A 27,611-nucleotide genomic window follows, 5' to 3' on the forward strand; every position below is an offset into this window, starting at 1 on the left:
TACATTTCAGCCAGGATTCATAATTATTGGAACACCGATACTGTCCAATTGCTCTGTGTAATACTGACGCAAAGGCATGTTATCCCAAGTAACAGACTGCCTTCTGAATGTTATATCGCTGCATGGTAATTAAATAACTCATCTGGTCAGCAATGCTAACCATAATGGTCACTGGTTTGGCCAAGCTGAAAATTTGTAGGTGAACCAGAAAAAAAAAAAAAAATAATGAAAAACAAATGAAAAGTGGAAAAGTCATACATCAAAACCGCAGGACTGATACATTCATTTTGTGCACACTCTCCAAAATGCAAAATGGAGAGCGAGGATAAGACTGACTTTTACAACTCATAAAGAGTTAAAACGGTAATAAAAAAAAAAAAAAAAAAAAAGAAGACGACACAATTACAAATCAAACTGATATGTCTATCCTGGATCTTTTCTGCTTGTCTGAGCTGTAGTGCAATCCCTAAGTTTTTACTGACCAAACTTCAAAAAAACCTGCAGAATTCAGACTCTTGCACTGCTGCACCCGAGATACACAAAACACACCAAACTCTCTTTTGTATTAACAAGCCATGAGGACTCGGCCCCTATTGCTCGTACGCTGCAGAGAACATTTTGAGTGTGAATACTTATATTTCACAGCAGGCCACATGGCTCGATGTCTTGAGAATGGACACAAGCAGTTACGCTCACAACAGATTAGAGCTTACACGCATCCTTGGCACCTTAATATAAAGCTAAAACAGAAATCAATCCAAATACTAGAGCCGTGACAGCAAATCAATAAGCATGACATGGTAGCATGTGCGGTGCACTTGCAGGCTCTGTTTGATCACACTGGACCCTAGATTCAAAGCAAAACGTTTGACCAGTTAAACTAAAAGGAGAGGCAGGAGCAGAGCGGAGGCCAGTGCTTTAGATCGTTTCCAAAGATCGCTCCTTTCTTGTTCAAAATGCCCTTTTTAGATTTATGCCTGCAAGCGGCAGGGGTCAGCTGCAGCCTGCAGGCATTGATGTCTTTATTCTAACACTTGTCTGTTCTCACACACGCTTGCACACACACTCACACATACTGTTAAATTAGCTCAGTCTTTGTACAGTTACACAAACTCAAACAGGAAGGCCTATTAAGCACCTGCCTGGCAATAAAGATAAAAACAACCCCCACATTTAATTAATACCCCCCCCCAAACCCACCCTGCCCCCCCAGGTGCTATCCACAGCCCCAGTGCTATGCTTTGCTGTAATACAACACGTGTTAGTTATTAGAGTTATATAACACTGGGGGTGTCCACCTCCCCTACAGCAGAGCCAGGTTTCAGAGGCAAAAGTGAAAAATGACTTAAAATCACATTTAAAAACCCCGCTTTTTTTTTTTGCATATCAGCTATCATCCATTTAGAACTCTAAAAATACAGTATCTCAAATAAGCAATGCACAACTTCAAATTGTCAGTGTGTTTAAAAACGAACAAACAAACACACAAAAAAGGCCCATAAAAATGTATCCATCTGCATATTCATGGGTGTCCTGCACTGTTAAATCAGCATACACACCCCCTGTCCAGGAGACGATCCTCTGTTCACTCATCCCCACATATATCTCAAATCATTAATCATTATTACTATTACTGGTATTGTCTGCTGTGGTTGACTGAACGTGGTGCTGAAAAGACGTTTTTCTTTTTTTAAAAAAAGGACATGAAAGTCCATAAAGGAAGCCCGTAAGAGAGATATGGTTGTGAAAAGAAAGGGACGGAGTTTCTGGGCCTTTGGCTGTACAGTCCTCTCTGCTAGCACTGGCCCCCAGTTAGCCTGTCGCTATGCAGCCATCAGGTACTGGTGGTAAAAGAGGCCAAAGAGAGACGTGGAGAACAAACAGGCAGCAATCCACCAGGTGAGGAAGGAGAGGAGGCCTCGGAAAAGCAAAGGCGTGAAAACAGTCCTTAGTCCTCCCAAAGCCACGGAGAGCTGTGCCACTGTTTGTGGTGCCTGAGCATCTGCTTGTCCTGCTGTGTCCGTGTGAGAGTCCTCATTCTCCTCAGCGTAAATGCCCCAAGAATGTCCACCTGACATGAATCAAGAAAGATTCAGGGGAAAAAAAATGATAAGAAAGCTAGTAGCTTAGGAGTGGGTAATAAGATAGCTGATAACAGTTTCACAATTTAGTCAGGTCCACAATTATTAGCACTCTGGAGGTTTCTAAGGAAACCAGGATTTGGTGTCATGACTTGAGCAGGTAAACAACATACATTTTTCCCCCGTTGTGATAGAGGACGAAGAGATTTTACATGTGCACAACCTCATATTAATGCCCCAGGGAAAATATCCTGGAGATTTAAAAAAAGTTATTCAGCTTTGCAATATTTGAATATGGTCAAATATATATATATATATATAATATTTCTCAATATCAGAATATAACAAAACAAATGGAATGCAATTTACCGTCAAGTTAAGCTCCAAATATGGTACTGAGATTGTATTTTAACGATTGTTACTATTAAAAACGCCTTTCAAAGATTTCGTGTACGATATATCATCCGATTATGTTTTATTATACGGTAGCACCCCGTATCCGCAGGGGGGGGATATGTTTCAAGCCCCCCAGCAGACGCCTGAAACCACAGATAACAGCAAACACTATACGCTGTACATACTTCATGACAGCAATAGTAGAACAAATTTCTTTTTCCTTTTCCACAAGATTTTGCACTTACCATACATCCTAGCAACCTCAGCATATGTTTTTATTTCCCATATTAAATAAAATAATTCACCTTTTCATCTACAGGAAGCACTTTACAACCTCTGTTTGGTACAAGTGAATTGCCAGCATCACTACTCTTGCACTTTGGGGCCATTATTAAACAAAATAAGGGTTACTTAAACTGCGATACTGTGAGATTTGATCTGATAAGTGAGGCATGATAGTGAAGAAATGTCAAACAGCTAGGTAGTGCATACAGCGTGGATACACTGGACAAAAGAATGATTAATGTCCAGGGCGGAACCGAATGAGATTCTTAGAAAAGTATGCAATTTATAAATATGAATGTTTACAGTATTTCTGGAATTATATACAACATACATACTGCGGTCAACCACGGTTCAATGAAATCACAGTAACTGAAACTGAAGATATAAGGGATTTTACTGTACTACAGTAATACTATTATATAAAACCTTTTCTCTTTCCTACCTACAGGTAAATAAAAATGGACCTTTTTTTTAAAGTGAGAATTTTTCAAGCATTTATTTCCTTCAAAAATGCAACTATATCCGCCACTGCAAACACCTTTAAGCTTGAATTTATTTATTTTAATGAAACACGCTTCTAATTTTTCCACATGTTGTATAAAGAGAAGTTATTTATACAAGAATTATAATAAGACTAGGTAAGAAAAGGTACAGCTCACAGTTATCTGTACTCAGGAAGCCAAAAGAACACAACTGGCTGTTATTTTAGGGTGAGATGGATGAAATTACTCTCCTGTCAATTAGAGGGACATTAGCCAGTCATGGGTGTCTCAGAGCTCAACTGCACTGAACCACAGCATGAGCAGCAGTTTAAAAAGATGTACTGGCCTCATGTTACATATCAGGCTGTTTAGGTTCGATTAGTTTAAAAACCTAACTTGAAGAAAAATAATGTATGTAATGACTGAAATACTGATCTGTATTTAAATAAATTTTAATATAAAACTATAGAGGGATACAGAGTGCTATAAACTAAACCTGATGATACCCTCAGAGCATTCTGTGATCTTCATGTCCAATCTTACTCTGACCACCACCAGAAATTCTGCAGAAGAACAGCACACCTGATCTGCTCACCTAATGTCTTTAGCAGCAAAGTTGTATGCAGCAGCATCACCAGCGGCGCCACATACTGCAGAGCGATCACACATAGATAGTAAAAGACACGAGCGACCTGGCAGAAAAAAAAAAGACACAACATATTTGCAGTTAAAAACAGCCCCTTTGCACAAATCCACTTCAGAAAACAAGCTACTTCAGGGCAAGAAGGGTTCATCAAACAGGTTTAGAGAGACTGTTCCCTGTGAGTTTAGCTGGGAGGAAGGACTGAAAACGTATAAATTCTGAGGAAGGCTGTAAGACCAGATGCCACCATGCCGCCACAGCCATTTATGAGCCTCGCACATCAAACAAGCTCTTTCCCTTGGCTCGAGCTCTGGAGTGCTGGAGGTTTTGATCTTAACTAAAGCTCCACTAAACCCAAATAGAAGGCCCATTTCAGACGGCAACAATATGACTCAGTCCTTTTTCATTATAACACATTTTCATCACTGAAGGACACCACTATGCTAATGCAGCGATCTTTAGGGGATGGAGGAGGTAAGCATCTGGACACATTCATACACCTGTATCCGGCCTAGACGGTGATTCATTCATCTTGCCAGTCAACATGGCACAGAAGAATGATTCATCCACTCAGATAATGTCATGAGGGCTTTCTATTGGAACAAGCCACTGGGATAATTTTAACTCGACGAATTTTATACGATTTTAATTTCATCTCTAGAGAATAAAATGAAACTCCTTAAAGAGCCACGCAGAAAAATCACACGACACACCATTTTCTGCAGCTCGACTGTGCTGATGCGCCCTGCCTCTTTCTTCATCTGCTCGACACCCTTCTGAGCCAGGTTGAGGTAGGCCTGTAGGTGGTGGCGCATCATGGCCAGCCTCAGCGCACACAGCAGCAGAATGGCCCACAGGCGCAGCGTGTCGTACGTCTTCTCTGACATCCTGAGAGAAGCAAGTGAAGAGAGACAGTAGGGGGGTTTCTTAATATATCCGTGCAACAGTATACAGTAATAACCACTTATGCCTGTGACAAACAGAAACTGGTACAGAGCAATTTGATTTGTGTTATTTAGAGAACGTGATCCTGTTTTTCATATTAATCTTTACTCAGCATAATCACTTCAGTTTTTGACATCACATCAGTTTTACAGTGGAATCTCAGCATACGAATGCCCTTCTTTATGAACTTTCACCTATAGAATTAAAATTTTGCAATAAATTCGCATCGGCATATGAAGCATTTACGGCATAGGATAGAACCAAATTGAACGCCGGCTAAGTTGTGCGTACATCCGGAAGACGTTCAAAACTTGTTTGCATCAGTAAAAAGCCAAGTGAGGCAAACCGAAGCAAGTTTACGAATTTTATGAATTTTTTTTCAGTCAGCGAAAGCTGTTTTGAAACTAGAAGCCACAATACCAACGCTACCTTTGGCATACATTCACAAGCTACGCTATTTCTTGCACGTTTTTTTTGTTGACAGATTGGTGGCATAGGTGGTCTGTTCTATTTCTAGCCCAAGCTTGGTGGCACGGCTTCCTGTGAGGACCCTTGGTAATTGGTAATATTTTCGGGTGGCTGGAACGGATTATCTGCATTTACATGATTTCTTATGAGAAAATTCATATCGCGATACAAATTTCGCCTTAAGGACTTGCCTCCAGAATGAATTAAAATTCTGAGGTTCCACTGAAACACATAATATGCATCTTACTCTTGATATTTTTGGATGCACAGTCCACATTAAATTGGGTTCACCACAGCATTAACACACACAAAAAAAATCCTGTTGGGCATCAGCACAGTGTATATCCTGTGGAGTTTATGTATCTCCACCATCTTCATATGTTTTGACAATATGAACATAAACACACTTTCTTGCACATCCCAGTGTCGCTTGTATACTATACAAAGCAGTCAAACATGGAATTAAAATAACTAACATGGAAGCAACATTGCAGTAAGCTCCTCCATCACAGAACAGCAGAGATACGTCAGCATTTTGCCTCATCCACTAAACATGAATGTATCAGATACATAGACACTTGAGAGTGGATTTTAAAATATGGAAAGACTTCAATAATGACCTAATTATTGCGGTCTGTTTAACTGTGCACCATTGTCTTTGTGAGTTTGGTGCATGAAGAGAGAACTGTTTAGAGATGTATACAATCGATCTCAATCTCTCACACATGCACACGGCTTGATCTTCAAAGCATTAACGAATGACCGAATGTTTAACATGGAAAGAAAAAAGAAAACTCACAAAGGCACACTTTCTTTCCCCAGTGTAGGATTCATTATATAATCCTTGGTTATGGGCTTCACCCACAAGAGTACCATTATAAGAGGGGCCAAGAAGTTGATATGCAGCAACGTCCTGCAAGACAAGAAACAAACAAAATCATTTAAACACACACACACACACACACACACACATTATAAACAGGTCCTGTAAAAAATGAAAGGGCATGGAGTAGCTCAAACTTTGGCTAAGAGCAGTGGTAGTGATGTTTAAAAGGACAGGGGATAGGATTGGATGTAATACAAACTGCAGACGGAAGTGAAATGGGAGCTGGTCACACTGAAGTGGATTAGCAAGTGGTAGCATTCGTCTCCTGATCCCTCCCATTACACCTGGCTTTAATCCCTTACATAATCTAATGCAGAGTCCATCTGTAAGAATATTTATCTGCTGACTATATAAAGCTGTGTCATGTTCTGGTTGTGCATGTTGAATTATGTGCAAATTGTAAGGTGATTACAGTGGACAAGTGGTTTTTGTGGATATAACGTGATCCAGTTGTACATGTGGAATGAACAGAGGTGCGAATCTGAGTATACAAAAAAACCTTAAGATTACACTACATATAAGCAGTCAGAAAATACATGATATATAATGCATTATATAATAATGATAGTAATAATACACTTATATTGCTCACTGTGTGACTTTGCTGATGTTTAGGGTGAGGGCATCGAGATGCATCTGGGCCAATCGCAGCCCGGGGAAGGTGAGGAACGCTCCAATCAGAGAGCAGAGAAGAGCCAGAATCAGCTTAAAGGTTAGTTTGGATATGGGGCCCCTATGCAAAAAGGTAGAAAATAAAAAGCAAAGTCTGTTTACAGCAGGGTTACACGTAAATACATACACACAAGTAGCATGATCCTCACAAACACACACACACACACACATATACTTAAAATTATTACTCACTGGGACTGCAGGCCTTGAGTCTCCAGAAACTGAACAGCACTTTCAGAAAAATTAGCAAAACCTGCAAAACAAGGAAAAGCCATGAATTTTTTTTACAGGATAAAAAAAAATAACCACAAGTCCATTTATTTAAATAACTGCCATTTCTATTAAGATAATGGTTTCATACAGAAAAAATGTATTTGTTTTCATTATTTTGTGACAAGCTAAAAAAAATAAATCAATAACGCTGGTGAGGAGATGCTGGTATATAAAAAAAAAAAGCACTGTGCTTATATGCTGGGCTTATTAATTATAAATCCAAGCACTCTATATGTGTGCCAAATAGGTAACTAAATGTAACTCTCATATTTCTTAATCTTAAGCCAAATCTCAGGTAAATGAACTCTACATTTAGAGCAGTCTACAAGAATGTGATGGGGAGAAGAAAAAAAATCCTGTCCCCTTTGTACATTCTGTAAACACTGGTCTGGGCTACTCTTAGGACTCTGGGGACTTGTCCCATCCAAGATTTAAAAAAAAAAAAATCCTCCTCTTTACTACAGATATTTCTTATAAACTGATGAGAATTTTTTTTCCCCAGGAAAACCCAAACAAAAGAACCCCAGGAAGAAACTCACACCAAATTATCTGAATTAGTTTATATGATTTACAGTTTACTGATTTACTGTTACTCTTTTTTTTTTTTTGACTGTGCTTTTGGCTATACACATTTAAACATGGAAGGTTGTTAACACCGTGGTCATACTGTACCTGTCTCAAGTCCAAATTCCAGGTAGTTCTCAGTGACGATGAGGATGGCCATTGCTTTGACAAAGAAGAAGAAGCCAAAGGTGATGCAGAGGGATCGCTCGCCGCCTTCCTCCAGCTTAAAGTAGTGAGCCGTGAGGGAGAAGAGGATCTTACTGAAGGAATATGGAGTTAAGTACTGGCTGTAGTTATAAAACATGCATGGTGCTACCAATTCTCTTCAGTCAAACAGAGACAAGAGATCTTGAAATTATGTTTTGTTTTTTTTGGAAACTTGAGAGGAGAGGAGAAAGGAGGAAAGAAGAAGAGAGGAGAGAAGAAAGGAGGAGAGAAGAGAATAGATGAGGATAGGAGGCAAAAAAAGAAGAGGAGGTAAAAAGAGAAGAGGAGGGGAGACAAGACGAGAAGAGATGAGAAGAGGAGATGAGACAAGAAGAGACGAGATGATACGAGAAGGGACAAAAAGAGACGAGAAGAGAATAAAAGAGAAGAGAAGAGAGGAGGCGAGAAGAGAAGAGGCAAGAATAAAGGGGTAGAGGAGACAAAAGTAGAGGAGAGAAGAGACAAGACAAGATGAGACCAGGCCGACAGTGTGCACCTGTACTTTGTGTGTGAGTTTAGAGCAGAACTGCTGAATGGCCAGACAATGTGCCAATCAATTTAATCCATCCAATCAATGCACTTCAATGAACTTTAAACTTACCTTCAAATGTTTAATAAAATCATTAACTCTTGATAAAAATATTTTTGAAAACACAGTTTAAATTGTAACTACCAAAGCTACAGTCAAAGCTGAGACAAATCAACATTAAAATTGAAACGTGTTAAAAACCTGGATAACAATATAATTATTAGGAAGGTGTTATAATGAGCCTCCTCATGCCTGCATGCTCAAATCCAGTAGAGTTGATTACACTGGGCCAGGTCAATCATGTGGGTGCATAGTGCAAAAATCACAGACAACTGGAGAAGGCCATCTAAGGAAATGTCTCATTGCCCATCACATTGACAAAGCCATTTCTCTGCCACACACTCTTCAGAGCCAGCCCAGTAAAATGGCTCCTTCCTGACACTGTCCATCCATTTGCACTCACACAGGCCTATCATCATCCTCATCATCTTTATCATGCCATCAGCCAGCCTCCCTCTTTCCTATTGCTCCAACCTTTTTTTTCCCAGGCAAATCAGTCAGGTTTGGTCATGAAAATTGGATGTCCAATCTTCAGTAGCAGGTTGTGAGTGGGTGAGGGGCAATGCATATAGCTGGGAGATTGATCCTTGTGGACTGTCCTGGGGTTAATGTGCATAATTTAGCAGCCAGAGAAGCAAGAAAGTAGCAGGTAAAGAGCAACAGGTGCTGACTTCTGAAGGCAGCGATTTCTCAAATGCAGCTTCTGTACTAAAACGCCGCTTTTCAACAAAGAAAGCTGTTTAGAACATGCTCACTCCAAGACTTCACATATTAAATCTTTACTAAAGGGAATATTTAGCCTGAATACCGGTTCCAGCTCCTAACTATTTCTAGCTGGAGTTGTTTACAGAAACTATAATTGACATTACCAGTAGCCAGGTTCTTTCCTGCTGCTCGCAGACGTGTAATGCGGCGTTTCGGCTTTTCGCCCTCACTCTTGTTTTCAGTAACTAAAATATATAGGAGTATATACATACATTTTACTCTGGCACTTATACATATGCCCTTGTCAGCATGGTGTCCTTTCACTCATAAGAAGCTCTAGTTTTCTCTACAATTTCTTCATTCCATCACAGGTTAACCACAGGTTGTCTCTTCTGTCTATAAGACTTCATCCAAAAACTGTGTTTGTGTACAATAAACCGTAAGCTGCACTTTGGGGGTTACCAGTGGTTTGCATCATTCTTTAAACTCCCTGTGGTCATGCTGATGTGCTCCTGTCTTTATGACAATGTTTAATATTTTTCATTCATCAGTCACTTCACAGTGTCCCATTTCTCCTAGACTCAAAGGGGTCATTTCCATATGTATAAATCTAAAATCAAATGTAGAAAGAAATCTTAAAAAAAAAAAAAAAAAAAAAGAATAATCAGACAGCAGAACTAGACAGATAGAACTAAAGGACAGGAAAGAAAGTTGTAAGTGAAAGAATGAGAACGAGGCAAGAGGGAGAGAAGAGGAGCTGAAAATTTGGAATGTTTCTCTGATATGGGTGTGCAAATGAATCAAGGACTAACTAAACTCAACTAAATGGTAACTAACGAATTTGTTGTTTAATAAAGAATATCTTGAATGTTAGCTAGCATACATTTGCTAGAAAACTGTCAGATTCTAAAAAGCTTATAACTTAAAAGAAGCCTCACAGTCATTCATCTATTCTGAACTCAAAATGCTGCAAAGCCAAAACCAGAAATGCACTTTTCTAGAGTCACTGTCAAAAAAAAAATACAACCACAAGAATATAACACCCTGGCTAGTGTGTTCAGTTAAAAAAAAAAAAAAGAAAAAGAGGCACACAGAAAGTATGACAGCTCTTAAGCATTTTGTAGAAAAATCAAACTCTGCAGCACCTCCTACATCATTATCTGTTCTGATGCAACCTTCAGGACATTCACGCTGCAGCACTCGTGACATTAAGCCTTAACCTTGGCTGAGTGGTGTTATGAAGGATACATGACAAAGGCCAGCACTAACAAACTCCACACCACACTGATGTTCATCTCTCCATTAGGCTCAGCCACACAGAAGTACAGCTCAGTGATGAGGTACACTGCTGTCGCTGCCACTGTGAAGTCCACCAGCCACTGAAACTCCGGGAAGTAGTGCAAAGCTAGCAGAAAAAAAAGAGTAATGAGGTCTTCGGTGCAGAGAGCAGCATGGAATATATGAGGCTGCTAGGCTTCTAATGATATGGAGCAGATGGAAGTGCATATACCCAGTGTGTCCACTTCGGCAATACATTTCGTCTCCAGCTGGAGGTCGATGTCTTTGGGAACCGTCAATGGCTTGTTGTCTATGTGGCCGTTGTATTTCCTAAAAATACACAAAATCCATACGTCTGTGCAAGTTATATACACACACATGTAAAGCCACGGTCATATGACTGTAGGTATGACTTTTTTTCATGCAAATATGCAGTAATCGTAAATATTTGAGCAAACTGCAAACAACATACTGCATCTCTGACCTTTTAGCGCCAAATTACCCACTACAATTTTAAAGTTTTAGAGATGTGTGCCTGAAATAGTCATCCTCTCTCCCTTTCTAAAGACTGAATAAGGAAATATTTGCTTATACATAAAACTCAATGCTGCTGCGCAAACAAAAAAGCAAATCTGAAATACTGGGATTTTTTTTTAGCCCTAAATGATATACAGATCTGCAAAGCATAGCCTAGACTTGGCTCAGTTTCCCTTGGAAACACCACCACCATCAGTGTTTGTACCTTTTACTGAGGATTAGAGTCCTCAGTAAAAAAAAAAGAAAAAAAAAAGAAAGAGACTAAAATATACACAATGCTGAAATCAAACACATTCCTCCCTCAGCACTAAAGCTGTTGGCATGAGAATGTTGAATGTTGAGGTCTGCTGGGAACAGTAGGATACTGGAAAGTGAAGAGGGGGGAGAACATGGGCCTCCAGATCAACAGGGGCCAGTGTTTGAGCCCTTTGCCCCATAGCCGCGGGCCAGCTGTCCTAAAAAGCAGTGATCCTCTCGTCTGGAGCGCTGTTGTTTACCCAGGGCCATGCACACTACGGCGGCCAGCACAAAAGCCCTGTGGGAATCCCGATCTTCTTTCGTTTTGATCTCGGAGCTACCTGCCTCAGCTCGGGAGATCTCCATAAGCACGGCTCCAAAGAGAAGGACTTACCAGAAGGTAAGCGGAACAAGGAAGGTGGACACTGGCCCATCTGTACTATTTAAGGGATTAACATGCTGGTCTTTCAGTGTACAGATGAAACAAAGCAACTGAATGAGAACTAAACTAGAGACAAGTGTTCATTAAGAGCAAAGAATACTAGAGTTCAGTGCTGGTTTATTGGTCAGTATAAAGAAACAAAATTCATTTGTACTACATACCTGTCCTTTTTGTTCTTCCCTCCTTTCTGGTGCTTTCCAGCAAGACTCCTCAACTCATCTTCTGTTGGATGCTGGTACCAACGCAGACTGAAACATGCAAGCCAGGCCATATAAACACATAAATATGGCAGATTTTGAAGATTTTTGTACAACCTTTTCAACTTTGTTTGGAAGCCATTTGAGTCCTGCGAGGGCTGTGCTGCTTTTAGTTGTTTTCCATGTTTATTTATTCATTAATGAAAACTCAATTATGGAACTCTCTAGGGCAAAAAAATCCTCTGTTTGAACTAGCAAAAAAAAAAAAAAAAAAAAAAAAAAATTCAAAAAGTTTCACAGCCCAAACAAGTACTGATGAATTATTGAACACATTCAGAGGAGCTGTTTACTCTAAACACATGGAGCTAATTAGGAGAAACCAGGCGGGGTTTGTCGTGATCCTCCTGGGTTATTCCACTTTCTGAAGCTGCCCTTTGGTCCTACTGATGAGCCGTAATGATGCGTCTTTGGCAGGCCCATTATGCTAACAATAAAATTAGAGCTTGAGCAAAAGTAGATCATGTTGTTCTTGTTGAACCTGCGTTTGGAATGAACTGCTGAGATACAATGCTAGAGCACTCGAAGGGTCAATCAACACAAAAGGGTCTCAGTGCCTTTGCTCATTACCTGCCACTGCAAAGCAGCCATCTTGCGAAGGAGTAGTGAGGTATAATTTTCTGAATCACGCAGGCCATTACCATGGTAACCACCAGTTGCACACTGATCACACCCTGGGGGTTGAAGACACACAAAGTATAAAAAAGGGGGGGGGGGTTAGTACAAATAATAGTTTTTAAGTGAAAAGGACAAGTTAAATATACATTACATGCAGGCTACACTTTTGACATTTTCTGAATTATTAACATGAAAACAGGAATACTAGTGAGAACATGATAATAACCGTTTATTTGACTATTCCTGAAATGAGAAGTTTTGTACTTTCGAACAGTTCTTTACAGTTACAGACATATACGAACAAATAAGGCCGTTTGTCTGTGTTCTTGGTTCGGAGCGTGAAAATCCTGCCGTCTTTGTGCACCTCAGAAGCCCAGACAGAGTCAAGAGGGAGGCAATTTCATTTGGCCAAACAGGCTGGATATTGCAAACATGCTTGAATGTATCACTCAGGTATCAAAACTCATAACTGCCCTTTTAACCCACTTCAACTGGAGTGGATGTACTGTTGCCATAAACTGACCAATTCCACCATCCACGCCAGTGGGGCACAGATGGAGACCTGTGCATCACAGTGAGACACGCACCTGCATTTAAATCACCTCTGATCTGTAAATGTGTTCGAGTAAGCGCTTGACTTCAAGTCACAGTACGTGAGCTCGTCAGAGCATGGGTATTTCGGTCCGGACCAATTACATGTGCATGCAAAGTACACTCACTACCATCTACTCAGTGATGCAATTATCCAGTAGCTCCGGGAATTCATGATTTTGAGGTCACAGAAATCAAATAAACTCAATGACATAGTGAGGAGCTTGAATTTTTCAAAATGACCACAGATTTTCTGCAGATACGGGTCAAGAACGCACATTTGGGCAAAGCTTTTTCGATTCACATGCTTCAAACATGAGTACAATTATCAGAGAATGCAATTACATACGTGTCTGTACTTCTATTTCACCAATTCAAGCTACAGTTTTCTCCTAAAAAACTCTGCTATTTGCATCACACATTTTGAAACAACATTTTTTTGATCACAAAAAAAAAAAAAATCTATGAAATCTCTGACCGAATTATCCCACCAGCTAATCATGTGGCAGCAGCACTGTGCATAAAATCATGCAGATATAGGTCAAGAACTTCAGTTAATGTTCACATCAGAATGTGATCTCAATAACTTGACATGGTTGCTGTGATCAGATGGGCCAGATTAAGTATTTCTGAAGCTGCTAATTTCCTGGGATTTCCATGCGAAGCAGTAGGTGATATGGATAATTTCATATCTTGACATGCCAGAATCACAAAATATTTTATTTTCTCTAAAAATGTATAACAAAAAAAAAAAAAAATTATGTATACTAAATAACTGCATGCGATCAGGCCTGCTTTTCGATCATACTTGAGCTAAACACTAATGAAAGGCACTTTTTTCCCGCTGTTTATTTGGAAGCGACCTTCAACACTTTTATTAGCAATAAGAACAAGAAAAACACTCTCCAAATGGGAACAATTTGAATACAAAATATAAAAAGTAAATATTAAAACTATCTATTCAAATTCAAGAAATCCATTTCACAGAAGCACCTCTCTTTTATTGTACAAGCTCCTCAACTTTTAGTTGTGTAGATATCTGTTGTCCCATTTCTTCATGCTTATTTTTGTTACAGCGCACCATTAGTAGCTCCAGTCTCATGCTTTAGTGTAAATCCACTGCCAAAAAGAGGCTACAATATGTACCTCTGTACTACTCACAGCCCTACATACAGTCTATAGAATTTAAACAGAATGCTGTACAAAACTAAAGAAAATCCATTAAACAGGATTTCTCCAGTTGAAGTGGTTTGATAATGAGAGAAGGCAAAAGGAAAATGGAAAGCTACTGTAACTCAAACAACAACTCTTCTCAACCATGTTGAGTAGAAAAACATCTACTAAAGCAGAAGACCACATTAAGTTCCACTCTTGTCAGTCAAGAAAAGGAATCAGAGGCTACAGTGGATACAGGCTCACCTACACTGGACAGGTGAAGATTGGAAAAACGACCAGACGATGTCCAGTTTCTATGAATAATTGTGAATAATTGCATAACTGAATGAGCGAGCAGGTGAACAGGTGTTCCTTTTAAATTGGACTGTGAGGGGATGTCAGTGATTTTTGACAAAATGGAAATTAAAATCACTTGTCACTGTCTATCACTTATCTTCCTCTGTATGTCGCACACATGCTTATGGCCCAGGATATGAACTGAATTGAAATTTTTAGTCTGTTACAAAAAGACAGGTTTGACCACTGGAGAGCTCTGGGTCGATTTCTTTCAATGCAAACTGCTGCTGATTTACCAATGATAAATTTTATGTAATGAGGAAAAAAGACATGTATTTTTATCCATTTACGGTTACATTTATTGTTAGTTAGTTAGTATAGAAGCTTTAAACAGCTGTTACCTGACCAGCCTCTCTCTTATGCTCTCTCTTAGAAATGACAAGATAGTAGAGCGACTCTTTAGTAGCAACACTATCCAACCAATCAAAACTCAAGAGTGCTGCTTTACATGGAGTAGGGATGCATGATAACTGACAATGATTTATTTATTTTATTGATCACAAATCTTCTTCACTTCTCCCCTATTTGTTGTTGTTGTGTCCTTCAGCTGCTCTCTGTTCAGGGTCACTACAGCAGATCATCCGATCCACATATTTGATTTAGTACAGTTTTTACGCCTTCCTGATGCAACCCTATCATTATATCCAGGCTTGGGAGCGGCACAGAGATTTAACCCCTCTGGGGCTGGGTTGGTCCCTACACGGGAGTCGAACCTGAAAAGCAGCAGTGAGAGTGCGGGATCCTGCTGCTGGACCACCATGGACATTAACTACGTCACTAAAAAGCTTTTTAGATTGCACCTACTTTATAACTGGAGCAGACTCTGTTAGTGATGAATTCTTAAAATGTATTTGAAACAATTATTGCTAAAATTGGATTTTTCTGCCACTGTTATATTATATTGTAGAAGACAACTGACTGCTGTAGGGGGAATACAGGAGCCAGTGAATAGCAGGAATACAGGAGCAACATTTGTAGGTCACATAAATGGCTTGCTTCCTTGCAGCCACCATTCAGTCCAATTGTCAACTCAAACAACCTAGCACACTCAGTCTGGCTAAAAAAAGGTACTCTCCTCCTTTTCCGTTTTCAAACACAAGTACCTGTTGTATGATCTACCACAACAATAACTAGTAAACTCTAGAATTTAATGGACATCTTCAAGAAAGCAATACACTCCATTCGGCCAAGGCTTCTGCTACTAGAGCACTGCAAGTCACTTAGGTGTCCATTAGAAGAACAATCACAGCACCTTAAGAGGTCAGAGAATCAGCGCTATATTACTGCCGTTCAACCCAAACAGCTCAGAACTTTGTTACACTTTACATCAAACCACTTTCAAAATAACACCATGTACTCTGGAAACACAGTTAAACCAAAATTCTGGGAGACTGTGAGTACAGATACCTATAGAAGTGCTATCTTCACCATCACTGCTGCTCCTGGAAATAAGAGCCAGCAAACGTATCACTCTCACATCTAGAGAACTTGTATCTGTCCCAGTAACCTGGTTTACATATTCTGTGATGATATCTGATAAAGAGGAAGGTGTTAGGTGTAAGACCACCAAGGCAGCAGGATTACCCGCCAAAAAACACAGGTCATATTACTGAGTGAAAAAAAGTAGCGTTTGTGGAAAGGTGAGTGCTTAGAGAGCCTTGTTCCTCAGCCATATTCTTTACAGCTTACTGATAAGGCACAAAGTCATTGCTCCTTTTTATTGATGCTTGATAGAGAGATAGAAAGATAGATCAATGAAGGATGCAACAGCCCTGATAATATTCTCCTATATGAATTTGCCTAATAATTCTTAATAGTTGTTTAGCTATCTAACTAAATATTTTAAAGCGAGAGAGAGAGTAGCACTTAAAACTGATAATCTTTGGCATAACAAATAAAAAAATCTAGCTTTACTTTTTCTCCCTTAAAATGTGCATGCCCACCTCCTAGGGCCTCTATAGACTACACCACAAAGCGAGTATTTTGGCACAAAGTAACAGTGCCAGTGCCATTAGTATAATCAGTATACAGTGATGCGTATAGTCAAGAAAAGAAAATGTCCAGTGCATATGTAGAACCAATATATAGACCAGGGTTGCATTTGTTTGATGTTCAAAATATCTATATCTATTTTTTGTATTCTGATTTAAAGTGTTCTTATATAATCTTTTTTAAGCCCTATTCTCTGGAAAACCTTAAAAATAAGTCTACTGAACAAATTTTGGAATTGGAGCTTGAGGAGGGAATATTTTGTCTAAGCTGGACTCAAAGGTTACGGCTCTGGGTTACAGATCATATAGTTGGGAGGTAAATAAGCCCCAGGACTGCCAAACTGCCAATGAGATCTTGTTTTGTTTGTTTAAGTTTAATGTCATTTCAGATTCATATGCTAGTTCTTAAACTTAAAAAATATAATACAACTTAATATAATAGATACAACAAAATAAAAGGAAAGATATTTTTTAAATTGCCTTGACCAGATGAACATTTTAGACATAAAAATTCTATACCAGATTACATTTGATAGAAAAATCTAAAAGTTTGTTCTGGGTCCATTTTACAAAATATGTCCTTGAAAGTTTGTTTTGATACAAATCGCATATATACTTGGAAGATCGAAGTATATGTTTTACAGACATATTCTAGTGCTTCTTCACCCTTCAATAAATAGCCATGAGTCAGTCTAGAATGGCCTACTCCTTGTATATGCAACTTGGTCATGTCTGGATTTGAAAGAATGGAAGAATCTTTTATAATAAAATCATTTTTTATTTTTTTTTATTAGTAATCAGCATCAGTATCTTTTTGTGACTTGGCATTTAACCTACTCAAGTGTCCATCTCATACTGTCTGTAGACTGTCAAGGAAATGCAGCAGATAAATGTGACCAGTGTGTGTGACACGGAAAATATAGGTCACACATCCACACTGAGAGGCGAATGGGAGGTGTAGACCCGAGCCATCGGTATAAGGACCAGGTCCGCAGGGAAAAATTAAATCAGCAGGAGTTGACAATCTGCCTCAGTAGCACTGACCCAAAATACACAGGGGCCAAATGAGGTCTGAGCTGGACTGGTAGAGATAACCAAGAGATCAAAGAAGTAAATCGCTAGGTCCTGAAAAAAAAAAGAACCTAGGCTGGAGGATATCGGTGTTAACAGGTAGATGCGTCTAAGATTAAAAGCTTACATGCCATTCACCAATATAGAGTTCTATATTTCTTTCACATGGTATTGTATTACAAATGTAAGATAAACCTGGACAGTTCATGTACATAAAGCTGTCCGCATTTACCCTGTTCTCCTCCCATTAGGGCCTAAACCTACAGCTGGACATCATAGAACTGAATTTGGCAGAAACTCTGGACTGATTTAGAGTGTACTGATTTATAATAGTACTTAAAAACATAAAACAAACACAAAATTTTTTTTATTACTTTGAGAATCTAATACGAATGTCAGCTACAGAACCAATGACCAATATGCAGGCATCTTCCATAAAAGGATCGAAGGTCTTTTGAGATCTTATGCATCGAGTGGTGAAGAGGTTCTCAAAGCTAGGCCTCAGGAGGCTTTCACACTGGCAGGTTAGTCCAAAACAGAGCACAGTTCGCATGTAGAATTGGTAATGTGAAAGCTGTCATTGGACCGGAAAGCGGTCTCACAGTACCGTAGCCAAGACTACTTGTAGGAGGTGCTCAGAGATGTGCTGGAACTCCGCCACAATTCCCCTGAATGTGAACGCAAGTCGTACTCAGGTGACTTGCGCATGTTTTTTAACCAGTGAAGACATCATGGTACATCAGTAGTCCTGTTGTGTTGTCCATGCTCTTTTGTGATGGCGTAAAATAAAAACCAAGGTTCAAAAGAATCAAGAACGAGTCCAAAGCTGTGGATCAATCGCTTTTAGATCGCTTTTTTGAGGCAAACATATCCAACATCAAAAACACCTCAGGTTCAATGCTTGTAAACAAGGATATGTGTAAAAACATCTAAGAAGACAAACAGGGCTTGTGAGTGGTACAACAGAAACCCATTCACCCCACAAGCCAGGAGTCTATGAGTGTGTAGCAGAGTCCAAATCTAGCAGAGCCTGGGATGGCATTAGTCTCTCCCCCCCCGTCAATCACAGCAACACTCACCAATCATAGGCGTCTGAAAGCGCTCTTGTATGTGGAAAGGTTTCCCTCTTAGTGTGTCGTGCTGCCATGTGGACACAGCATGAGAAACAGTTAAACCTGTCATGTGATAGGCTAAAGCTAACTAGACGGTAGGAATTGGCACATGATCAAATTGTAGAGAAAACCAGGGATAAAGATTAGCATTCCTACCAGGTACACTTTGTATAAATAAGCTAGTAATGACTTTTCATATCGTATAAAGGTACAAGAGGATTATGGTTTGTATATTAATGAAACAGATTAATATGTACCATGTGAGCCACCGATGCTTATAAATTAAACAGAGTATTCGAAGCTGAGAGGGGAAAAAAAGGAAATTGATGACAGAGTAACCTGAAACATGAAAATGGTCTGTTCATTTATAGGTAACATTAAATGAAACAGGGTTGGAAAATAGAAATGTTCAGGTATGACATATTTCTAAATTGCTGTCTGTGTAATTGTGGTGCACTTACTGACACTCAAAGAAAATAAATGTAAAAAAAAAAAAAAAAAAAAGAAAGAATATCTTGAAAAATTGAACAAAGGCCAGTTTTCACTTCAGGGCAGTTCTGCAAACAGTTGAGCTGCTTTCACACATACAGGGGTTTTATCTCTGCAAGTCACCAGTCGCTCTACTATAAAGTTGCCATAGTAATAGCCAGGGTTGCCATGGCAATAACGTTTATCAGTGGGTGGCGCAAGTAGCATTTCACCTGTCAGCAAATCAGTTTTCTTGCTGCTAAAATGAAACATTCGGGAGGGAGATTTGGCGTTAAAATTCATCTATATTATATCATACAGGATGAAGCAGAAGCAGTGTGCGCTCTTGTATTCTTAGTGTCTTCACTCCCATTGGTAGTCGCTGCTTGGTATTTGCAGAAAGTTAAACTTCTCTCCACTTTGTCATGTTGCTGGCCACACCCACATCTAGTAATCAAGTGTTTTCTGGAATGATGGCTTCACTTTATTGCCATCCATGCTCTTTCTTCACTCTGGTATAAACTGCACTCGTCAAATCACTTTGTTGAGTGTCAAGATACACTATATTGCCAAAAGTTTTGGAACTCCTCTCCAAATCATTGAATTCAGGTGTTGTTTTTCAGGGATTGGGCTTGACCCCTTAGTTCCAGTGAAAGGAACTCTTAATGCTTCAGCATACCAAGACATTTTGGACAATTTCATGCTCCCAACTTTGTGGGAACAGTTTGGGAATGATCCTTCCTGTTCCAACATGACCACACACCAGTGCACAAAGCAAGGTCCATAAAGACATGGATGAGCAAATTTGGTGTGGAGGAACTTGACTGGCCTGCACGGAGTCCTGACCTCAACCCGATAGAACACCTTTGGGATGAAATTAGAGTGGAGACTGCGAGCCAGATCTTCTTGTCCAGCATCAGTGCCTGACCTCACAAATGCACTTCTAGAGGAATGGTCAAAAATTACCATAAATACACTCCTAAACCTTGTGGAAAGCCTTCCCAGAAGACTTGAAGATGTTATAGCTGCAAAGGGTGAGTCAACTCCATATTAAATTCATGTGCATGTAAAGGCAGACGTCCCAGTTTTGGAATGGCTCATAGTCTCCACTCTAATTCATTCAATGATTTGGAGGAGTATCCCAAAACTTTCAGCAGCATAGTGTATTTTAGCTCATGAGACTGTGACTGCCTCTGCCAGGAGGTTAAACATGACAGAAGAATCCTGCTTACAACATTACTCACTGAAAACGTGTGTGTGTGTGTGTGTGTGTGTGTGTGTGTGTGTGTGTGTATGTGTGTATATATATATATATATATATATATATATATATATATATATATATATATATATATATATATAAAACAAATATTTTAGAACTACATGGTGTGTCTGTCTGGTGTGTCAAGTTTAAACTGTTATTTACTGCATGTTTTTTTTTTTTTTTAACACTACCTTTCTTTACAGCAACATTACAAGAATACGGTAAACAAAGACATAACATGAGGTCATCATGACATTGACTACACAGCTAAAGAGCGTTTCTGTCTTACGCTGCCCTGTGATCCAGCCTGTGAAGCACTTAAAAAAAACCCTCTAATTCAATGGCTCTAATGTCTTGGAGGAAGCACGTGTTAACCTTCTTCCACTCTTCATTAAGAGAATATAGTAAACAAAGACATGAGGTGAGGTGATTGTTAAATAGGCGACACATTTACACATGGCACTTACACAGACTGGAGTGACTAATTCTGGACCGTATTTGCAGTTTAGTCACAGCTTCAGAGAGCTGGAGAACTCAGAATATCTACTTTATTTGCTCAGCAGCAGTTTTCTCAGACAAACGTTTCATTGTGATGCAGAAGCAGTAACGCTTATAAAGCATAATTATGTTTAAACAGCAAATCAGTGATTACTAAATGATAGCTACCTATGTGTTATTGCTGCTCTAAATACAAACCTAAAAGACAGACTATGGTGCATTCGGTTTAACAGCTAAGTAGCAAGTCGTTTCAGAGATGAACAGGGTGTGTTAGCTGGCTAAACTCTTCAGCGCTGTAGCCCAGCATACTTACATCCCTCATATATAGTCATGTATATGCAACAAAAGCACCATGAAAGAGTGTAAACATTATGTCCTGTCCAAAAATAAACAGTAAGCGGCTACTCATACAGGCTACGTCTCGAACAGGATGTCTTCTAAACACCGTAAGCTAGAAAACAACAACAAAAAATTAATAAAATGATTTAAAGTTAATCCAAACTTGTTACTGGAAAGAACACAGCTATCCCTCTCACATGTCTCTCACAGAGATGCAGATAAAGTGCTTGCACAGACATGTAAGGTCATATAAATAGCAGCGTCCAAGCCGAGTCTCTAATCAGCAGCTTTCAAGTCCAAGTCAAGACTTCCTTAATGAATTACAGTAGAACTAACCATCATATTTTAAGTATAACGACTTTATTTAACGTCTAGTGGTGCATCCCAAATTGCATACTTATACAGTTCTATGCCACTTTGTAGTATAAACAGTGTTAGTAGTGTGTCCATGCATAAAATTCCAACTAGAAGAAGTAGCGCACTTCAAATACCTTTCAAGGATGATACACTTATTCAACTGAAAGAAAAAAAGAAGTGTGGACACATATTGAACACTTCATGCACTCACAGCTTTGCTAATCTAGTGGCAGAGGGGCGAGGCTACCAGGTGCTAATGCTGGATGAGGGGGTAAAAAAAGATTCAAGATGGTAGACAGGGTGGACAAGCCTGGCATACACATAATTCATAACCTCGTACTCCAGTACATCTGATCAAATGCACATTATCGTCTAGTTCTGCTAATATTATGAACAGCAGCTACGCTAATTCCTTTCCACCTGTTCCTTTTTCTACCCATCCCGAGGCATCTGGAGATCGTGCCGGCTCCAGTAGACAGAGGCCAACCCTGCGAGTATCCTGAGGCATCCAGAAATGGACCAACTTCAGCTGGATTCTGCTTCGTGAGGATTTGGGTATATCAAAGCAATGCTGCCAGCCCTATGTGGACTTTGAGGACAACAACAACCTCCTAAATAATGCACACACTAACATTCTACATCACACTGTAGACTGTACATAACTGCAGAAAGGATATTGTTCATATCACACTCTTCTGTGTTTAGAATAATTTATAATCACACTCTCCGGTGTCACCCAAATGAGGATGGGTTCCCTTTTGAGTCTGGTTCCTCTCAAGGTTTCTTCCTCATACCATCTAAGGGAGTTTTTCCTTGCCACAGTCGCCACAGGCTTGCTCACTAGGGATGAGTTTGTCTAACTTCTAGGACTTTTTACATTATGTTTTTTGTTTCCTATGTTCTGTAAAGCTGCTTTGAGACAATGTTCACTGTTAAAAGCGCTATACAAATAAAACTGAATTGAATTGAAGAAGATATCTTACAAATGTCTTTTAAATTAGCTTACAATGTTGGATTTATTTTAGGTTCACATTACGCGAGTTTGACATAATTTGCCATTGACTGGAAAACGGCTTATGGTTAGTAAAAAACTCATGTTAATGCTCCACTTGAGACGATACTACACTTGAAAAACACATACACTAGTTTACGAGTACATAATTTGGGACGCAAATATTATGAAACAATTAGCATTTATTCCAGTCTGTAATATGTAATAAACGTCTAATGTAGTAAACTAATTAAAGTTAATTGCTGCCTCACAGCTCTAGAGTCACTGGTTCGATCCTGAGCTCAGGTTACTGACTGTTCTCATGTCTGGGTGAGGTTCTTTTGGGTTCTGGGGAGGAGGATATGTGGGAGGATTTGCATTTGGCTGTGAATAAGTGTGTGAAAACGTGTGTGGATGGCGTCCTAGACAGACGCTGGGTTTATTCCTGGCTCACACCCTGTGTTCCCAGGATAGACTCCATATCCACTACTACCATGAGTAGAATAAAGTGATAGCTGAAGAACAAATGAACATTAAACTGACTTGGAAGACACTCTTGTGAATTTTGGCGGAAATGAGTTTAATTTACAAAAGAACATGAGCAGTCAGGGGACTTAAACAGAAGACTGTTGTCGGTGTAAACATCTCAGCATACAGGTGATATGTATTTGAAGATGGCTCCTCTATTAGTTTTGTTTATGGTGTCTCAGTTCATTTAGTCACGCACTTTTAGTCGAGTAAGCAAGAAACTAAACCTGTTAGATAAATCAATAACATTTATATAAGTTGATATGAAACAGTGACTGACTGTGCAGCTCTTAACTAAAACAATTTGTGCAGTCAGTTCGTTCAACTTCCTACATTCTGGCACCCAATTCTTGCTCGTAATCTCCATTTACCAGAGAGCTTCCATGATGATTCCCTTAATTGTCTCCTGAATGATTGTTTGTTTGTTTACTAGTTTGCTTTTTCCCTTCCTCCTGACAGATATTTGAACAACACCATTGGTTGCTGCTGCCATATGGTTACAAATTGGTCAATGATGGAGTGATACAGAGGCTGAAAATATATCTCCTACATCGAAAGATTGATAGATAGATACAAAAACAAACAAATAAATAAATAGGCAGGAAGAGTTGTGGCCTAACCTAATAAAAAAAACTGAATCACTCCACATACACACATTTATGAATATGAGGGAGTTTAAAGTGTTTTGCATGGAGGAGTGGCTGGAAATCTTCTATAACCTTGTTAGACTTTACAGAAAGAGGTTTGATGATGATGATGTCTCCAGACGACACTTCACCAACTATTAATTCTGGGAAGCTGGTAATTAAGGATCAACAAATGCACTACTAAAGAAAATATTGTGGCAAAATAAGACTATTCAGCATGCTCATTTCTGGATGTTTTCTCAAAGGATGCTAATAATTTTTAACTGGCTGATAGTCAATGTGGTGCGTGTCCACTTTTTCGGTGAGTTCTGCTCTGCTGCATGATGTCGCCAAACTATTCACACATCATAGAGCATGTTAAACTGTGCTATGAAATTAAAGGTACGATACATAATTTATCCATTTGTGTATTTGGGATACATCAATTCCACTTTTTTCATCAACCCTAAACTTTCATTCTGAGACAATCTCAGAGCTGTATTTTGGGATTTAAGATGCCTATGTACATTATATTGGCAAAAGTTTTGGGACACTTCACATCATTGAATTTAGGTGTTGTTTTTCAGGGGTTGGGGTTGGGCTTGGATGCTTAGTTCCAGTGAAAGGAACTCTTAATGCTTCAGCATACCAAGACATTTTGGACAATTTCATGCTCCCAACTTTGTGGGAATAGTTTGGGGACGACGCCTTTCTGTTCCAACATGACTGCACACCAGTGCACAAAGCAAGGTCTATAAAGACCATGGATGAGCGAGTCTTTATGAAGCATTAAGAGTTCCTTTTACTGGAACTAAGGGGCCAAGCCCAACCCCTGAATGCAATGATTTGGAGGGGCGTCCCAAAACTATTGGCAACAGTGTATGGAAGACAAGAAGAAACTGAACGAACAATTGAACCAATAAATGTGGATGACTGAAGGAGCCAAGCTCTGAGATCTGTCCATGTCCATGATCTGTATTGTGTCAGTAAACACTGCACATTCTTACAGACTAAAACACTAGATCAGATTGAAAAGCATATTTCAAATGATGGGTTTTATTGTTTCTGGACAAGATCAGCCCCAAAACTCATACTCAATATCAGATCACTGAATCCCTCTTGTGTATTTCCGGAGTATTGTATATTCATAAAACGACCGGTAAGAAAGTATAAGCTACAGTATAAAAATGTAACAAACAGCATCAGCAGAGCATAAATAAAGTGACAGGTAGAAATTTATCACTTTAATATGAGCTCAAGTATGAAAGATAAGCCTCTATACGGTTTTACAACACTACTGTGCTCTGTAATAAGTTTTCGATGATGGCGATCAAGTGAACGTTTAGCTTGAATCGAAGAGGTGTGGTTTGAGAAGCCATTAGAGCAGGGGTAGGCAAGTTCGGTCCTAGAGAGCCGCAGTCCTGCAGATTTCAGCTTCAGCCCTGAAAAAAAAAAAAAAAAAACCACCTGCCTGTAGCTTTAGTAATCCTGAAGACCTTGATTATCTTGTTCAGGTGTGTTTGAGTGGGGTTGGAGCTGAACTCTGCAGTATTGCAGCTCTCTAGGACCGAATTTGCCTACCCCTGCATTAGAGTAATGTTTGATGTAAATTCAGCTCTGGCTCAACGGATGTTTGTTGACTTCAATATAGAGGGCAAACAGTGAGATGTGGTGGTGTGTAAAGGGCATGCTGAGGTCAAATGCACCTCTGATCAGGAAGTAGACAGAGACAGGTTACACACACACACACACACACACACACTTCTTGACCTAGGTGATCAATATCATACATTTCTTCTGTGACAGCCATAATGATCACACACCTAAAATCACAACACTCCAGGGTTTTAGTTAGTGCATTTCGCCCAAGAGTAAAGACTTGGTGGACAAAGAAAGCATCACCATCACAATCATATCTCTGAAGCTACATGGCTGTAATGTATTATCAGCCCCCAGGATGAGTGAAAAGAGTCACTGTGCTGATTATCTGTTATAGATAATACATACATGTTATAGATAATAAATACATAATATATACAGTCCAGGTGGTGGTCCAGGAGGACAGCTAGCCACATGTTGCATCCCAAATAACCCCCTGTCTATAATGTAGTACACATCAGAGTGTGCAGGCCATCATTTAACATCATACAGTGATAGAGGGAGTGAAGAGCCATTAGATATCCAGCCCCAGGTTATACTGTATGCTAGCATTAGCTTCTGTTTACTCACCATGTCGATGTTGCTGTGCAGGAACAGGCTCAACGCCGACTGTCACACTATTCTCCCCGAGTCGGAAATCAAGCGGCTCCGAGAACATATGCCTGATTTGTGTTGCTGTTATATGAGAGTAATGTGTCAAGCAGAAACCACTCGCAGCATCCCTGCGGCCAATGGATTCACCCTCGGCTCCGGAGTGTTTTCAACTGCAGTAGAGGTCACGCTACGATTCTCGCTGCTTAGACGGACATGGTGTTTGCCTGCATTCAAAAACGTGTTACAGACTGAATAAATCTTGAAGTTGTTTTCAGACGTATGCAAAATATTTGTTTAAGACAAGATTTTAGTTTTGTCCTGCAATTTGGAACACGCTTGTTAAGATATGTCGTTTAATTGTTTTTATATAAATACAGGCAAAATTCTAGACAGCCATGGATCTGTAAAGGCCCCTCCATCTCCGGAAACAGATTGAAAAGCACATGTGACGTTTTTCTACCGGTGTTCCTGATACTGCAGAGGGTGAACGAAGAAAGTACAGTTGCATGTTGTTGTTGTTGTTGTTGTTGTTGTTGTTGTTGTTGTTGTTGTTGATTATGATTTCTCAGATTTTTCTCCACCGTCTATAAAGATATGCAGTTACAACTGCATATCAGATGTGAGCATGGACCGGTCAATGCAGGAGGACAAAAGCAACTGTAGATAAAACTGTCAGTGTTTTTTGTGGTTTCTGTAAAGGAAAAAACTGGATAAGGAAATATAATAAAAAACAATAAGCAGCTTTATTTATGCAGGTTTGCTTAGATGTAGCAGTAGGAAGCTGGGGAAGCACAGGGCTTAAACAAAGTGGTGGACACAAACACATAGAAGTGATGCTGCAATAGTAAAGATACCAAGAGTGTAAAGGTTTTAGCACACATAACCTTCTCAGTGCTCTTTCTTCACCCTGGTGTAAACTGCACACGTCAAATCACTTTGTTGAGTGTCAACATACACTGGCCCCTTAGTTCCAGTGAAAGGAACTCTTAATGCTTCAGCATACCAAGACATTTTTGACAATTTCATGCTCCCAACGTGATGCACTTCTAGAGGAATGGTCAAAAATTCCCATAATCACACCCCAAACCTTGTGGAAAGCCTTCCCCGAAGAGTTGAAGCTGTTATAGCTGCAAAGGGCAGGCCAACTCCATATTACATTCATGTGCATGTAATGGCAGACATCCCAGGTTTGATCTGTCTTCGTTCTAATTCATCCCAAAGGTGTTCTATCAGGTTGTTGTGCAGGCCAGTCAAGTTCCTCCACACCAAACTCACTCATCCATGTCTTGATGGACCTTGCTTTGTGCACTGGTGTGCAGTCATGTTGGAACAGGAAGGGACCATCCCCAAACACCATGCATGAATGTTGTACATATTATTCTGGTCATAGACATTTGCACCAGCTGTTCAGTATAAATTCATGCTGGAATAACAGCTAAAGTAAATAG

At 39.6% G+C, this 27,611-nt stretch overlaps 1 protein-coding gene across 1 annotated transcript; it reads right to left on the reverse strand.

The window, feature by feature from the left end:
* Positions 1 to 1,209: 1,209 nt before the first annotated feature.
* On the reverse strand, positions 1,210 to 26,354 carry tmem161b (transmembrane protein 161B). The gene is made up of 12 exons (XM_058375302.1): positions 26,140 to 26,354; positions 12,515 to 12,618; positions 11,852 to 11,938; positions 10,707 to 10,804; positions 10,445 to 10,601; positions 7,804 to 7,955; positions 7,051 to 7,111; positions 6,779 to 6,919; positions 6,100 to 6,213; positions 4,601 to 4,775; positions 3,840 to 3,936; positions 1,210 to 2,071 (listed from the first exon to the last, which is right to left on the reverse strand). The coding sequence occupies exons 1-12, from the start codon at positions 26,140 to 26,142 to the stop codon at positions 1,824 to 1,826; spliced, it is 1,437 nt and encodes a 478-aa protein (XP_058231285.1). The 5' UTR covers positions 26,143 to 26,354; the 3' UTR covers positions 1,210 to 1,823.
* Positions 26,355 to 27,611: the final 1,257 nt, after the last annotated feature.

The sequence above is a fragment of the Hemibagrus wyckioides genome, linkage group LG22, assembly GCF_019097595.1.
Source record: "Hemibagrus wyckioides isolate EC202008001 linkage group LG22, SWU_Hwy_1.0, whole genome shotgun sequence".
In the NCBI taxonomy this organism is placed as follows: Eukaryota; Metazoa; Chordata; class Actinopteri; order Siluriformes; family Bagridae; genus Hemibagrus; species Hemibagrus wyckioides.